Genomic DNA, 15,284 nt, shown 5'->3' on the forward strand with positions numbered 1-15,284 from the left:
GAGGTGATTTGGCAATCTTCGAAATAATTGGAAACATTGGGAATAGGGTTGCACAATTGAATTTATATCTACACAATTGAATCTTGATCTTTTGATTAATTTAGCTAAAGTATCATAGTTAGTAACGTATACATGGCTTTCATCATTGTCTGAACACCAGTTCTGTCCAGCCTGAAAGCTTCTATGATTTCTCGCCTACTTGTCTCTCTAATGTCTGAGAGCAGCTCACTATCCAGATCTTGCTTTATTACTAATGGAGATAAAATCTGATCAGCTTGACTTGTTGTGTAGACTTTTAAATTCAATATCGCCGGAAATTATTCATCACAGCGTGAGTGTGATCATCGGCGAAGTTTCCGAAACCACATTGCGATCATAGCTAGAACACACAGCGATTGTGACCGTATATGAGTAAACCGTCGATAAGGGACAGAGGAACCAAGATTCCGATCCTGAGGCCAACCAACTATCTCGCCTTCATTTTGCACCTTACCGCCAGCCCACGTCCGAAATTACTTGAGCTTGCAGCATTCGTAGCATTGCTAAAGCGAATGAGCGATTGATTCCAACGCATGGCAACAGATAGATAACTTATCAACTCACCTCGTCATCCTCATTAGTAACCTGAGCAGACTCCTGTTTCTCTTGTTAGATTCTAGTCTATCAAACCCATTACTCATAATACATACAAAGCTAGTCCCAAGATCGGAGCAGTCCACAGGTTCACTTGCGCACACATCGTTCACGCAATACGAATATTTCTGGGCATCCTGAGCATAGACTGCGGAGACGGCAACGACCAAGGCTCCGAGGAGGTAAGAGGCGAATTTCATCGTGATATATGGATCGTTTGGGTTGAGGTAATTTCGAATCGTGGATTGTGAATGAATCTGTTAGAACCTTGAACAGCAAGACGAAACCTCTTTTATACCCGGAGATCATTCTTGTACCTCCTCAGAATTGAACCGAGCTCTTCCATTCCGACCTATGCAAGATCAAATGAACTAGAGTCTTTGAATCATGCAAGTCTACGCACAGTAATAGAAAAAGCACCAGGCCCGAATCGCCGGATGACTTCACCGTCATTGCAAGCAGCCAGCCATGAATTGATCCGCAGATTTCATTCATGCATGATTTATACAGTACATACTCCAGATGATGTATCACAGCCTTGTACTTACACAGCGGTTAACACAAGTATGCAGGGGCGCGCAGGATGTTGATCCTGAGCAAGTGCACCACGTACATCCTTCCTACATACTTATTGCCTATAACTTACTATACACCACCCAGAGACCGGATGATATATGTACCATGACGCATTCCAAATCCCTCAAGTCTAGTCAAAACCGAGAAAATGACGACGAGTTGATTGCTGTTCACAGGATTCTTTTTGCTCAAATCAGGTCCGACCTTTGAGTTGCATTCAGTAGCTATCTAGACAGACGAACTCAATACTGTATGATCTGACCTCACCATTCAAGAAGGTAAGCCGTGATCTCGAACCCGTGGGATGCGGGCCGTGGACCGAGGTTACACAGATAACTGTAATGATGCATTCTCAATGCTCGATATCCCCCTTGCCGCCTTCAATGCTTTGCAGACCCCGAAGGTTTCCCTGTGAGATAGCTCACTCCCTACTTGAACAAGTTGCCAATCATGTATAGAGGCGGGGGGTTGGTTCGTCGATGACTTACCGTGATGGTCCATATTAATAGTTCCATGATCACGAAATACCCACAACGGCTGCAAGCCTTCCCGTCTCGGATAATTGGATTGATTTCAACTTGCTCGACGGTAGAGGGTGGAGAAATATCTCAGATCGTTGACCTATGGGCAAATATGCTGTAAACCCTGATTTGATATTGCCCACAAAGCACCCGGACCCCCCGGGACCGATCACCCAAGGGTCGGTCCGCTTCAACGCTAATCCCAAACGGTCCACATATGCAGGTAAAATGATGTGGCTAGACATTGCTCATTCCCTATTCTCAAAGTATCGAGTTTATAGCGATCTTGATGCGGGATATTGAACGGACATAGAAATATGAATCAGCTTATCGAGTCCACACCGCTCTTCGTTAATGCAAGATGACCACTATAAAGTACGTGAATGGATGTATCGATATTGCTTAGTCTCCCGAGGATGTTCCCTTAAACTAAGGAGGTCAAGAGATATCTGACGAATGGAGCATTTCTGGAGTATAGAATATACGTATGTCTATGGATGGACTTACTATTTCGTTTTTTCTGTCCCGAAAATACACAAGATGTGAAATTCATGATAACAAACTCGAAAATTTGTATTCAATTCGACAATGAAAGATACAGCGCAAACGCTGTCCCGAAACCAAAGAGATATTTCTTAAGCACTACAAATTTCCTGGATACCGGCAATGGAAGGACTAAAAAAGTACTCACCACCCTCCGCAATGACACATCGATCAAGCTTCCATTGCTCCACCTTCTTAGGATCATCATATCTCGGCATGGAAATATAGTTGCTTGTATCGTCTCCCTTTTCCCATTGACCGATGATAGGATCCAACCCAGGCTGCTTGCCCTGGTAGTTCTTGCCCTTTCCGGCAGGGAAGCTGACCTTGTTCGCCCATTCTTTGTCATCCATTAGCAGCTTCCATGAATTCTAGCTCGAGAAGACTCACCGTTTTGAACTTGCCGGAACCCGTTATGGAGGTTGGCCTGGTAGGACACGAAAAGAAGTCCACGATCGTGTATAGTCACGCCCAGTGATTTCTCCTCATTGGTAGTGAGAGGCCCAAATGACACACCACGGCGGATCATGGCATGAGTATCATCAAAAGTGCCGTCGAAGTTGAGGCGATCGGCTCGCGGCCGCACTTTGCGAATGTGAGATGCAAAGGGGCATCTATCCTGTACTGCAATGTCGCGGAAGTCGAAGTCATTCGAACGCGTGAGTTTCATGTGCTCTTCACCCCGGGCTGGAGCATCCTCAGGTAGACCCTTGTAAGTATTTTCCTCACCCTGGGGCGGTTTCGGCATGAGATCAAGAGGCGCTCCTAAAATAGAGGCATGTGAATGAGTGGGCTGCAACTGCGTAAGGCAACAGGGCGAACTAACCGTCGGGCCATCTTCCAACCACTCGGGAGGACATTGTGCTAATGACACCGAGTTTCATGGTTTTACCATCATCTTCCATGGCCTGATCGCCGATTTTTCCAACAACCCACCTGGATAGCCATGATTAATCAATACCCGCGCATTAATTCACTGAACTCACTGGGTGAACTCGGGGACCAGCTGTCTCAGTCTACGGAAGACCATGAAGCTACCATCCTTGGCCCAATCGGGTGCCTTTTCGGTATCACCTTCCTCTCCAACAATGATATAACTAATAATTTGGGGTCAGTATCGTCTACGGGTGAAAATTGGCCCAGAAAAGCTTACCCAGGCTTAATGAGACCAGGTCCTTTCGTGTCTTCAACATTATCGTCCAACCCCTTGAGCAAAGGCTGAGAGGCACCATCTTTCCACCCAAAGCTAAGATATGATTAGTGACCATCAATACATCAAGAAAATACTAGTTTACTGTTCGACGTCGTATTGATTAAGAACTGCGCCGCTCTGGGTGAACAGGAACTTCGTAGCTGGGCTATCGGGCGGCAGAGCGAACTTGGGCCTGATGACGTCTGTGATCCAGTTGTACACAGTTGCCTCCGAGCTGCCAGCAAGGATGAACACGCCGTCAATCTGCCCGCGGGATCCTTTGAATTCTCCATGCCACTCTTCGTCTCTGTCAAGGCCGGCGGTTACCATGTCTGCGTACATTCCGCCTTTGAAGACCTCATCTCCAAGATCATCTTTTCCGAGCTGGAGAAGACGTTAGATGATATGAGCAGTAAGCAATAGTTAAAAGGGAGACTTACCTTGGCAAGGCCAACACAAGAAAACGAAATATTTGTGTTGATATTATCAACGATGCTATCTTCGCCCTTCTCCTTTCGCGAATAGAGCATGCCACGAGTCTTGTGTGCACCCTCTGCCGTTGTGATACGCTTGCTAAACGCGGAAAGCTCTTTTTTGAACTTGGTTACATCTTGAATCTCGAAGAACAGGAAGGTCTCGTATTTCTTTGCCAATCGAGGCCTGAAGGTCTGTTAGTCAAGCGACTTTCAAAATTGGTGATGCACTCACCAAATATCACCCTGGATATTTTTCACGTTTGGTGCCATTGGAAAGAACTTTTTGTTGCTTTGGGTGGGCTGGTAGATTCAAAGAGGCGGTTTAGATGAGAGAAATATTTTTTCCAACCGGAGCTCAAGCTGCTTTTTATAACCTTAGTTTTGGTGCGGCCAATAAAGTGAGATGAAAAAGACGGTGACAAGGATGAGCTGGAAAGCTACCAAATTCCCACGAACCCAGTATATTTAGGCAGAAAGAACTGGTTTTGTACTTCTAGAGTGCATCAAAAATGCACATGTACTGGAGATTGGAGATGTGACTGATTGGGCACAGGAAACTACCGTACGGTATATTGGCAAAGCGAATATCACAAAACAGACACAGATTGGATAATTACTGGCTGGGTCTTTGGGAGCCCGGCAAATCTGGTGCAATTAAAATGCAGAACAGCTAAAACAATATGGTAGACCAGTAGAAAGAAAAATGATGACATCAAGGTGTGGAAAGTAGAGGTAAATGAGGAGCTGAGGAGCCTAGGAGCCGCGGTATGCGTCTTGATCCTATCATTCTTGAAGTAACGGTGTGATTACACCCTAAGTTGGTGCAACGTGGAAATTCGGAATACCTGCTGTCGGACGGTGCAGATCCGAGTACTATTCCAAGGATAATATGGAGAAATCCGCGAGGAGCGAATGAAGCGGGAGACGTTTGAAAGCAGCTATTTGCATAAGCGCCCACATAAGTTGCCTCTTGGACAATATAAGTGGCCAAGGGGTCATGAATGCAAGAGTGCCTTACGCACTGGCTCGACTGGATCTGCTTTTGTATTAATTTATTGCTAATGTCTCATTCACTTATCTTCCTTGCTTGAGCTTACATTTTCTCACACCATATCATGTCGACTTGAATGCCAGACCCCTGGCTAGTCTTGATTGCAGAGTTCTGTTGCATAGAAACCCACAACATCAGGCTCAATAAATTATCCGAATGATGAGCTGAAAAATTAGAGGCCGTGTTGTGGAGTTGTTCAGGGGCCGTCGAATTTATCCATAGCGTCATCGTAAAATTCCTTAAGGCAGATAAATCCCTCAATGGAAAGTTGCTATGCTTAGGGCTGCTTCTCTGCTGTGGTTGCGACTCCGCACAACATGAACAAAAAAATCAAGGTTCAGACTCCGGGCCGGCCCGTAACTAATCTCGAGTATGCTTGTAGGGCGAAGTATAATTCATGAGTTCGGAAAAAATAACCGTTGAAAGCATGGTAACCACTTTCATTCCTGGGAGGGCTGGGCCTGGATTGATAGAGGCTGGATGATCGCCGGATACAATTTCCACCTCAAGGGTTGGTTGTAACACAGCACAAGTATTTCCCAACGTGGGAATAATCGGCTTCGGGTAAGGAGTTATGGCGACGAAGATCACTGGCCGTTGATTAATATGTAGAAATCTCTACTCGACAATGTCTAGTACCATAGAATACATTGTGTAAGACATGCCAGATTGAAGTTCCCCTTGCAGAGCGAGGAATTTTATCGAGATTGGCAGTATACCGTCTTGCATGTTAGCGATTCAAGACTACAGAGAGGATATATTTAAATGACGATTCTCGCACGAGTACGTTCGGTAAGACTCTTGGTCGGTGGTTAAGTCTATAAACAAGATGCACGCCAAATGGCTCTCCGGACTATTGCTTTTGGGTCTTGCCCAAGCAGACGATAATTCCCAAGCCTCCCAAGAAGCTGCCACCATAAACCTGCAATCGGCCGCAGAGGACCCGTACGCGACCAATCAAGCACCACCTATTGGAGAAAAGCTCAGTCGGCGGCAATGGACGGTCACTTGTGACAGCACCGAGACGGACGAGTGTACGAAGATGCTCGATGACGATTTCAACACTTTCTGGCAGTCAGGAGATGATGGAAGCTCTCATGAAGTCGTCGTGGACCTCAGCCGAGCAGAGAATATTCAAGCTCTCTCCGTGGTCTCGCGCCGAGATACCGACACCACTGGCCAGATTTTCATTCACAAGATCTATGTGAGCAATGACAAGGAGAACTGGGGCGATCCAGTTGCGTTAGGAACCTGGTACAATACTACCGACCAGAAGCTGGCTATGTTCGAGCCCAAGGAGGGCCAATACCTTCGCCTGCTCTCTCTCGATGGCACTGCGGCTAGTATCTCCGAGTTGCAGATCTATGACAGCAATACCCCCAAGAAAGTGCCTAACGGTGGTGTTTGGGGCCCTACCATTGATCTACCTCTGGTGGCTGTCTCGGGCGCAATTCTTCCTGGCACCGGTCAGGTTCTTGTTTGGTCTTCATGGTCCAGGGATGATTATCTCCATTCTAAGAGCGAGACCCTCACAGCAATTTGGGACCCAGTCACTGGAAACGTCACTCAGCGAACAGTTCAGGAGACTGGCCACGATATGTTCTGCGCTGGCATCTCCTACGACGGCAAGAGTGAATTGCTTGTGACTGGCGGTAATAACGATCAACAAACGAGTCTGTTGGACCCAAAGACCGACACTTGGCTCCCAGGCAACGCGATGAGGCTTGGTCGTGGCTACCAGGCTTCCGCAACTAATTCTGAAGGTCGGGTGTTCATTATCGGCGGCTCATGGAATGGCGGTACGAACAATGACAAGGATGGCGAAATCTACGATCCGGCCACCGAAGACTTCTCGGCCTTGCCAGGAGCTCTTGTGAAGCCTATGTGGACTGATGATGATGCTGGTGGCTATCGTCGTGACAGTCATGGCTGGATCTTTGGGTGGAAGAACGGCACTGTTTTCCAAGCCGGACCTAGTAAGGCTATGAACTGGTACTACACGAGTGGCCAGGGTGACCAAAAGCCTGCAGGAACTCGCGGTGATGCCAATGATGCCATGTCCGGTAATGCGGTGATGTTTGACGCAGTGAATGGAAAGATCATCACCTTCGGTGGCTCTCCTTCCTACGTCAACACTTATGCCACGAAAGACGCTCATCTGATCGAGATCGGCGAGCCTGGAACTGATCCCAAGGTCAGCTCAGCCAAGAACCCCTCTGGTGATGGTATGGCCTTTGCCCGAGTATTCCACACCTCGGTCGTTCTCCCTGATGGCAATGTTTTTACTACAGGTGGACAGACCTTTGGTGTTCCCTTCAATGACAGCAACGCAATATTCACCCCCGAGTTGTACGACCCTGTAACCAATGAGTTCCACCAGGGACAGACCAACAGCATCGTCCGTGTGTACCACAGCATTTCTCTTCTTCTCAAGGATGGACGAGTCTTCAACGGTGGCGGCGGACTCGGCGTCTCTCAGCCCACCAACCATTTTGACGCCCAGATTTACACTCCAGATTACCTGCTGAACGATGACGGCACACTCGCCGACCGACCTATCATCGATAGTGTCGCTGAGAAAACTCTTCAGCCTGGTGACATATTGAGCATCAAATCTAGTGCCAAGGTCAGCAAGGCATCCTTGATCCGCTACGGTGCCACTACCCACACTGTGAACACTGATCAGCGTCGTGTTGTTTTGGATTCGTGGACTGCGAATGGAGACTCTTACGAGGCGACCCTTCCTGCTGATGCAGGCGCTCTTATTCCAGGTCCTTGGATGCTATTCATTCTCAATGATGATGGTGTTCCCAGCATTGCTGAGACTATCTATATCCAGGTCTAAAATTTCTTCACATCTTCTTTTTCATGACATGATCTATCTCTGCTCAAGTCGTTCTTCCTCCAATCTCAGTCATCCACACAGAACTTCTACTAGAGAGAAAGTTTATTGTCAATGTGTACTGGGAGACTTTCTTTTCTATCTTTGAATTCTCGTTCTTGGGGTGTATCATTGCTTCAACGTGTGTTCCTAGAGATCTCTTGTGTTGGGCTACATGTACCATCTTCTCTAATTTGTTTAACACCAGAAATGATCGAGCATTAAAACTTGGAACTCTCCATCGCATCGTGAATAAGTGTTTAATCTAAAGAACATGGGGTTGATTATGGTACTTCTGTGAGGCTGAGATCAATACATTTTTTACATACAAGTTCTATATACGCTTAAATTTAGTCTTTCGAAGACAGAAAAAAGTAACAAATTTTCAATGGTACTTTGCTGAGTAGCTGATAGCTGACTTTTTATTCTCAATTGAAGTGATCGATTCATATGGAGCCATTCAGCAACCCTCAGCCTCCCACTCATCAAAAAATTCTATGAACTTACGACCGACTATTGCGCTCAGTGAGAAAACCAGAGAGCTTAATTAATAAGACTGGGATTAGGTCTACTCGATGAGGTAAAGCGGCGATGATATGAGCACTGAAATGGAAGCAGAAAGACAAGCTGTGGTATAAGATATCCGGTACATAGATCAATATAGGCCTCATGCTCCTTGCCACACGAATATCACACAAGCGACCTAAAAAGAAGCCTTTGGAACAGGAAACTCAGTATAAAACCATCTAGTTTGGTACAATTCGCCACTGATCGCCAACTCTGAATCCCTCAGGGAAAGGATCACTCGAATCAAGAACAACTTGCTTGAAGCTCGTGATCCAGGCTCTACCAGAGACTGTTGGTAGAACAGCCTGGTAATCTCCCACTTTTGTTATGCCCCGAATGTGGCTGGCGAACTCCGTACCAATGATGCTGCGATGCTTAAAGATCTCTCCCGCCTTAAGCTGACCCCTTGCGTGCAAAACAGCCATTCGAGCACAAGTTCCAGTTCCGCAGGGACTGCGATCAAATCTCCCTGGAGAGACAACAACAGTATTGACGGCAACTTTGCAATCCTTATCATTTGTCAGAGGCTCTGTGAACTCCAAAATACTAACGCCCTTAATCCCAGGATTCTCGGGATGAACGGGAGTATAGGATGCCTGCACAGCACGCTTGATACGCTCGCCGAACTCGACGAGCTGCATACTATATTGAGCCTCGATTTTCAATCCCACCGATGCTGCATCCACCAGCACGTAAATCATACCTCCCCAGGCAATATCAACGGAGACCTTCCCTATCCCAGGAACTTGGACTTTGTAGTCAAGCTTGAAAACAAATGCAGGCACGTTGTCAAATGCCACGCTTTTGCATTTCCCGGCCTCACATTGCGCAGTGATGCCCACCAGACCGGCGGCGGTATCCAAGGTCAGTTCGGTGATTGGCTCTTTCATCGGAACCATACCAGTCTCCAAAAGCACCGTGGCAGTGCAGATGGTATTAGAGCCCGACATTGGGGCATATTCTTCGCTTTCCATGATCAGAAATCCGGCATCAGCCCGCGGGTCACAGGGCGGCAAGAGTAAGTTTGTATTCATCGAAGATCGGCCTCGAGGCTCGTTGAGTAACAACTGGCGGATGCTGTCTTTATTGTTCAGAAAGTAAATTAATTTCTCATACATCGTTTTGCCAGGAACATCGAGTACGCCGCCGGTGATAACATCTCCGACTTCACCCTCGGCATGGCATCCGACAACTGACAATGTTCGGGAAAATGGCATTCTTTTGGCGTTTCGTAGTTGGTGTAGAGAAGACAATCAAACGTGGAGAGATTTATCATTGTGAAATACAGCAATAGGCAGATAATTTAAGCTTGAACAGATCAGCTGTTCAAAGGGCGAGACCATTCTATAGATGTCTGATTCACCGCGTGACTTTGTGAAGGGAAGCATAATTGCTTTTTCTTTAACCTGTAATCTTCAAAACTTTGAAATAAACTGCTTGGCCACGTTTGACGCTGGAAGCGCCATAAGTTCAGAATTCTAATTAACATAACGCATAGTTCATCAATATAGAGCCGAAAAAAGTGGAAAGAGGGAAAACAAAATAGAAAAAGAAAGAAAGAGGGGAAAATTGCAAAAGTACTTCGCATAAAATGGAACGCCATTCAATGGGATCACTTCATTGGCGCCAAAACCCTATTTTTGATATAGCATTATTGAGCACGAGACCTACTCAAATTAAAAGTTGGTCAGATTTCAGCTGGGGAATATTGAGAATAGGGATTTCCCAAGGTACATACTTTGGCATACAAGGAAGACAAACATGCATGACCTGCATATTTCGGACACAACAGACAGATTGAGACTTGCAAACGAGCAGAACCCCATTTTGTGTTGTGCGTTTCCTGTCATTGGCTCTCAAATGGTGGCTCAACCTGAACAGTTATTTGGAGTCTTCGAGTAGCTGTTGCGGAGGTGGAGTTTCGCCTGACCGCATTTATTTCGCACTTCAACAACACTGTTGCTGATGTAGAACTTGATCTCCCAATAGAGGGGAGCTCTTGTGAGCATTTTCGCTCCTATGGGTTCGAGAGGCTTTCTGATTCGATTCAATGTCATTCACAAAAGCCACCCGTGGCCGACTCAGCCAGCACAAAATGCAGAAAAAGGCGATGAGAATCCCGCATTGGCTTAAAAAAGCGGCCATACAGATATAAAAGGACAACTCGTATGTCTCCATCGTAGTTGTACTGATCATGGTGCCAGACAGTACATGGCTCTGTGGCAGAAGACTAAGAAAGGGCGAGGATGCCAACTTTCGCAAATATATTGTCATAGCTGCTGAAGAATGTAGTGGCATTACGCCATCAATAGGTAATCCTAATTCATCGCTTTATACATGGGACTGGATGGTGAACATTGACAGCAACTCTAGGCTCCATATTGAGATGTTCAAGCCACTGTCCTTGTTGAGAATAGAACATGGAATGGCGTTAAGTGCAAGTCAGCCCAATTAATAGCCAATGATCTCCGAGGCTCAGATCAAAGATTGGATAGGAGTATTGAAGATAAAGAGAAGCATCGACCGCATAGTGACGGAGATAGAGCTAGTCCCGATTAGGCAAGATCTCTACTCATCCGTATGCCGGTCACGTGGCCGATTACAATGTTTTGATGTACATCCCCTCACCGTCACTCAGAAATCTACTTAAGATGCACGTAAATCTTGTATGACTATGGAGTAAGCTCCTGCAAATTTTGGACATGGGGGCCAGATCACGCCTCGGATGTTTGTCTTGTCGAAGACGCAAAAAGAAGTGTGATGAAACCAAGCCAACCTGCACAGCCTGCCAACGCAATTGCATAAATTGTGTTTGGCCCGGCCCTTTTTCTGAAAAAGAAGAAATGGAGAGTAAACAGAGTCTCGGAAAGACTGTGTTGTCTGCACAATATGTAGCCATGGCAAATACAGGGTCTATCACGTCCGGCGAGATCCCGGTCTCGCTATTTCCTCTCGTCCTACCAGGATCGGTCTCATCTACAGGAGAGACCTGGAGAATTCTCCACCATTATTTAAATGACACAGCAAACAGGCTTGTTTGCTTACAAGACAACGAGAATCCATTTCTTCATACAATATTTCCTGCTGCCTTGGATGACGAACTATTGATGCATTCTATCTTGGCACTCGCAGGGGAACACTTAATGCGACGGCTTCCTCAAAATAGCTCCACTATACAATTGTCGACTTTACGAAATTATATCCGTGCCTTGAAAAGCCTGAGGGTAGATTTGTCCCACTTACTGAAAAATGACGGGCACCGCAGTGTCGATTCTGCATTACGATCTCTGCTAGTCGTGTTAATTTTCTACCTTATCGAGGGAGGCTCACATTTCCCTTTACTATAGGTGACATTGTACTGACTTCTCATAGGCTACCAAAGGGACCGACCCTGAAGCAATGAAATCACACATGGAGGGCGCAAACTATCTAATGGCATACATTTTGCGCTCCAATGCCAAGAGTATCCAGTCCACTATGGGACTGTTTGTCACAGAGCTATTTGCTTACAATGCTTGTCTCGCTTCTTTTACAGTTGAATGCCCAACCTTGGCAACTTTGTGGCCTAATACATCGACTGGGTCTCTGACTCCACAGAGCAACAAGGTTGGCATGCTGTGTGGATGTGCTCAAGATTTGTTCACTTTCGTACCGAGAGTCTCAAAGCTACTATCAGACTCAGGTTTCAAGGCACAAGTGCCTCAGGATAATCAATTCCAAATTAAAAATATGGATCTTGTTGACGAGTATTGGAGGACAAGGTACCACATCTCAAGATGGAATCCTACATCGACCGAGCATGATATTGCTCTCGGCGCCGAGCTTTACCAGTATAGCCTTCTCCTCTTACTAGATACCCGTTTTCAGACACTCAACTACAGAGATAGTGTTCAAACCTCTTTTGAATATCTCAAATCGTTGTTTTTACGTCTGCCTCCCAACTCTCCAATTGCAACAACAGCTACATGGCCATTGTTTGTTTTTGGATTGAATTCACATGACCCCTCAGATAGAGACTTGGTTCGGCAATATATGAGTTCTTTGATTGAAAATTTTGGGATGGGCATTATGGAGACAACTCTCGAACGTTTGGAAAACTCATGGGAGACCGAGGCACATGAGGGAATGTTGCCCAATTTCTTCGCGGGTCAGAATGAGTTATTCTTAATCTGCTAAACTCTGTGTATAGATCAATTCTCAATTCTCATAGTTCAATTCAAATATCGCAATGAGTTCCCCCCAAAGCAAACCATTGAGATCGCCAAACTGACCGAGAACAAATGCACCAGGTCTTCGTCCTTACAAACTGCAAGATACGCGTTTTCATCACACTCAGATTTTGTACCTGGAATGGTTAACTCTACAGTAGACATAGTATCAATAACTTGGTAAAACATGAGATGAAAGATGAGGTGAAATACAGAACTGAAAATACGCTAATCCTAACGCTAATGTTACGCATCCACTCTTATATGAGGAGGGGTGTGTTTGGATCTATTTGGAGTGTTTTTTAAGATGACCCTTTGAGTGATCTAATTGTTATATAATACGCCTAATGGAACTGAATCATTGCTAACACCATTTCCGTATGCTTATCCCATTATGGTCTCCAAATTCAAATCCAACATAACATCCAGCCAAAACTCCTCCAATCCAGAGTCGGCGCGATCCCAGGTCTCGTGTATCACATTGGAAATCCGTTGCATCGGCAGCTTTGGGAGGATTATCGTGAGCTCAGACAATTTCATTTTTACTTTTCGCCTGGCTTGAGCGATATCAACATCCAGAGTATTCAAATTAGGAATTGCATTTGCTGCGGGGCCCAAGACAGAGCCAGACGAAAACACAAGATCACTGGATATGCAAGCCAGGATCACTGGCTGCATAACCTTGGTCCCAGATGTCGAAGGGAGTTGGTCCAAAAGAGAGACAACGTGCAGTGCCAAGGAATGTCTTGTGTCTTCGATTGAGAGCAATAACCAGTCCGCGGTAATTGGGAATAGTAACAGAAACAGAGCTGGAATCGAAGATTCACTATCTGAGTCGTGGTTGGTGCGAAGCCTTTCTTCCAAAATTTCCGGGAATACATGGTAAATCTGTAACAGCGCCGCGCAGCGATATGCTTCGGCTAAAGTAAGGAAATGTGATGGAGGTGTGTTTGTATCGCCGATATCGACCGGACCGCAGTAGAATGAGAACCCAGAAAAGAGGATACTATGTTCGAGCTCCTCTGCCCTCTGTCTGAGATCGAGTTCTTCAGCCAAGCAGCTGAAATCGACCACGGTAGGATCTACTGCCTGTGCTTGTCTTCGGTGCGACGTCTTTGAGGTTCGAATAATTCTTGCAGTCCGATAGAATAGACTCAATGCGTAGGTGAGTGAGCCCGTCCATGGATGAGGAATTGCCTGCCCATCAACAAGATAGATTGACAAATCTGAGTCGCTATTCTCTGTGGGGCTGTCTTCATTCAGAATGGGCGAATCTTCAGCCACGAACGCTGCCAGCAAGTTCCAATACAGCAGACACTGCTTGAAAAGAGGGTACTGCTTTGCTACGCCAAAATTTGGACTTTTACTTCGATGTTTCTGTCTCAGAAGATGTTCTTGGGCTGCTTTCAAATATGACAACCCTAGATCAGATGGATCGTGCCATCCTGTGGTAGATCCCAACATCAAGAGCGCCAGAAAGAACTCATCGTCGCCCATACGAGCTGATCTTCCTCGCATGCTATTCTGTAGGCAAACAATCGCTTGTTGCTGAGTTTGTCTCCCAATAGCCCTCATACTTGGAAAGTCGTTAGCCAGTGATGCGGCCGACATACTTTGTATGGTAAAGTAAATAGCTGCATTTCGACTCCAGAGTCGGCTGATAATTGTTCGAAATGGATTGAGTGGACAGTCAAAGGATGACCATTGGTTGCAAACAGTACGGAAATAATACTCAACCAGCATCGCTGGGAGCTGGATCAGGAACGATGGAATCGATGTATCTGATAGTTGTTTGCGCAGGATCGACAAACTGTTCTGTTCATCATCATTATCCATTTCCATGCCAGGCAATCCGGACTCGAGGTTGAACCAGATGTTCGTTGGATCTTCAATATCTGGTAATTGGCCCAAGGCAGTAGATCCAGCGATATCCTGTTGGTGTTCGCTTTCATGAGGAAAGACTTTCCACTCAGACTCCTGGGCTAGATGAGTCGTCTCAAAAGAATCGGTCGCTAATGATTTGGGGGTCTCAGTCGGGGAAGCTGACTGAGCTGTTTCAGGGTTGTCATCTTTGAAGACATAGCGCCACTTTAAATTTTGCTTTTCATATCCAGGGCATGTGTGTCCTTTCTTGGAACATTCTTGACAACTTGGCTTCGTCTCATCGCATCGACGCTGTACGAGTCTTAGTTGAAATATTAAATGTTTGCAAGGAGGGGCAACTGATATTGCCGCCTTCACATCAACTTACTCGCCGCTGCTTACACCTCAAACAACCTCCTTTGGACTTGGGCCTGCACCGGTTTGGGTTTTGCCTTTTCCTTGAAGTGGGGGCTTCGTTCGCACTTTGCATCCTACTGAGATCAGCTAGATGTGAGTGTTATCGATGTTATCGAGAGATACGAACACATCATGGGGGGAGGCGGATTTCGGGCCGGCAACGACAGGCGAGCTTGGAAAGAGACACTATCTCGACAAGCCCCGGGTCGGAACGCTAACCGATCCGATCACCTGACTAAAGGGTGACTCTAGGGCAAACGAAAGGGCAGTCCTGGATTCCCGATTGGCTTGTAATTGATTAGTAGACTGGAGAGGCTTCAGCGGATGTGAGCTGTACCCAATACGACCCCGCAAGC

General features: G+C 46.2%; 6 protein-coding genes across 6 annotated transcripts; 2 read left to right on the plus strand and 4 right to left on the minus strand.

The window, feature by feature from the left end:
* Positions 1-512: 512 nt before the first annotated feature.
* N7511_009967 (uncharacterized protein) lies at positions 513-833 on the minus strand (the record flags this gene model as incomplete). Its single annotated transcript, XM_057132344.1, has 3 exons — positions 513-542; positions 604-636; positions 690-833. 3 exons carry the CDS (start codon positions 831-833, stop codon positions 513-515), a joined length of 207 nt encoding a protein of 68 aa, XP_056980332.1.
* A 1,532-nt stretch (positions 834-2,365) lies between these two features.
* Positions 2,366-4,211, minus strand: N7511_009968 (Dyp-type peroxidase; the record flags this gene model as incomplete). The annotated part of the gene is made up of 8 exons (XM_057132345.1): positions 2,366-2,613; positions 2,664-3,038; positions 3,100-3,209; positions 3,260-3,370; positions 3,427-3,519; positions 3,569-3,849; positions 3,906-4,125; positions 4,174-4,211. 8 exons carry the CDS (start codon positions 4,209-4,211, stop codon positions 2,366-2,368), a joined length of 1,476 nt encoding a protein of 491 aa, XP_056980333.1.
* A 1,610-nt stretch (positions 4,212-5,821) lies between these two features.
* On the plus strand, positions 5,822-7,837 carry N7511_009969 (uncharacterized protein; the record flags this gene model as incomplete). Its single annotated transcript, XM_057132346.1, has 1 exon — positions 5,822-7,837. One exon carries the CDS (start codon positions 5,822-5,824, stop codon positions 7,835-7,837), a length of 2,016 nt encoding a protein of 671 aa, XP_056980334.1.
* Positions 7,838-8,619: 782 nt separating this feature from the next.
* N7511_009970 (putative proline racemase) lies at positions 8,620-9,657 on the minus strand (the record flags this gene model as incomplete). The annotated part of the gene is made up of 1 exon (XM_057132347.1): positions 8,620-9,657. The coding sequence occupies one exon, from the start codon at positions 9,655-9,657 to the stop codon at positions 8,620-8,622; it is 1,038 nt and encodes a 345-aa protein (XP_056980335.1).
* Positions 9,658-11,142: 1,485 nt separating this feature from the next.
* N7511_009971 (Zn(II)2Cys6 transcription factor) lies at positions 11,143-12,616 on the plus strand (the record flags this gene model as incomplete). Its single annotated transcript, XM_057132348.1, has 2 exons — positions 11,143-11,736; positions 11,813-12,616. 2 exons carry the CDS (start codon positions 11,143-11,145, stop codon positions 12,614-12,616), a joined length of 1,398 nt encoding a protein of 465 aa, XP_056980336.1.
* Positions 12,617-13,032: 416 nt separating this feature from the next.
* N7511_009972 (Zn(II)2Cys6 transcription factor) lies at positions 13,033-15,001 on the minus strand (the record flags this gene model as incomplete). The annotated part of the gene is made up of 2 exons (XM_057132349.1): positions 13,033-14,823; positions 14,900-15,001. 2 exons carry the CDS (start codon positions 14,999-15,001, stop codon positions 13,033-13,035), a joined length of 1,893 nt encoding a protein of 630 aa, XP_056980337.1.
* Between the last annotated feature and the right edge of the window lie 283 nt (positions 15,002-15,284).

Source organism: Penicillium nucicola (genome assembly GCF_028828085.1).
Source record: "Penicillium nucicola strain IBT 29836 chromosome Unknown utg000010l, whole genome shotgun sequence".
Lineage (NCBI taxonomy): Eukaryota > Fungi > Ascomycota > Eurotiomycetes > Eurotiales > Aspergillaceae > Penicillium > Penicillium nucicola.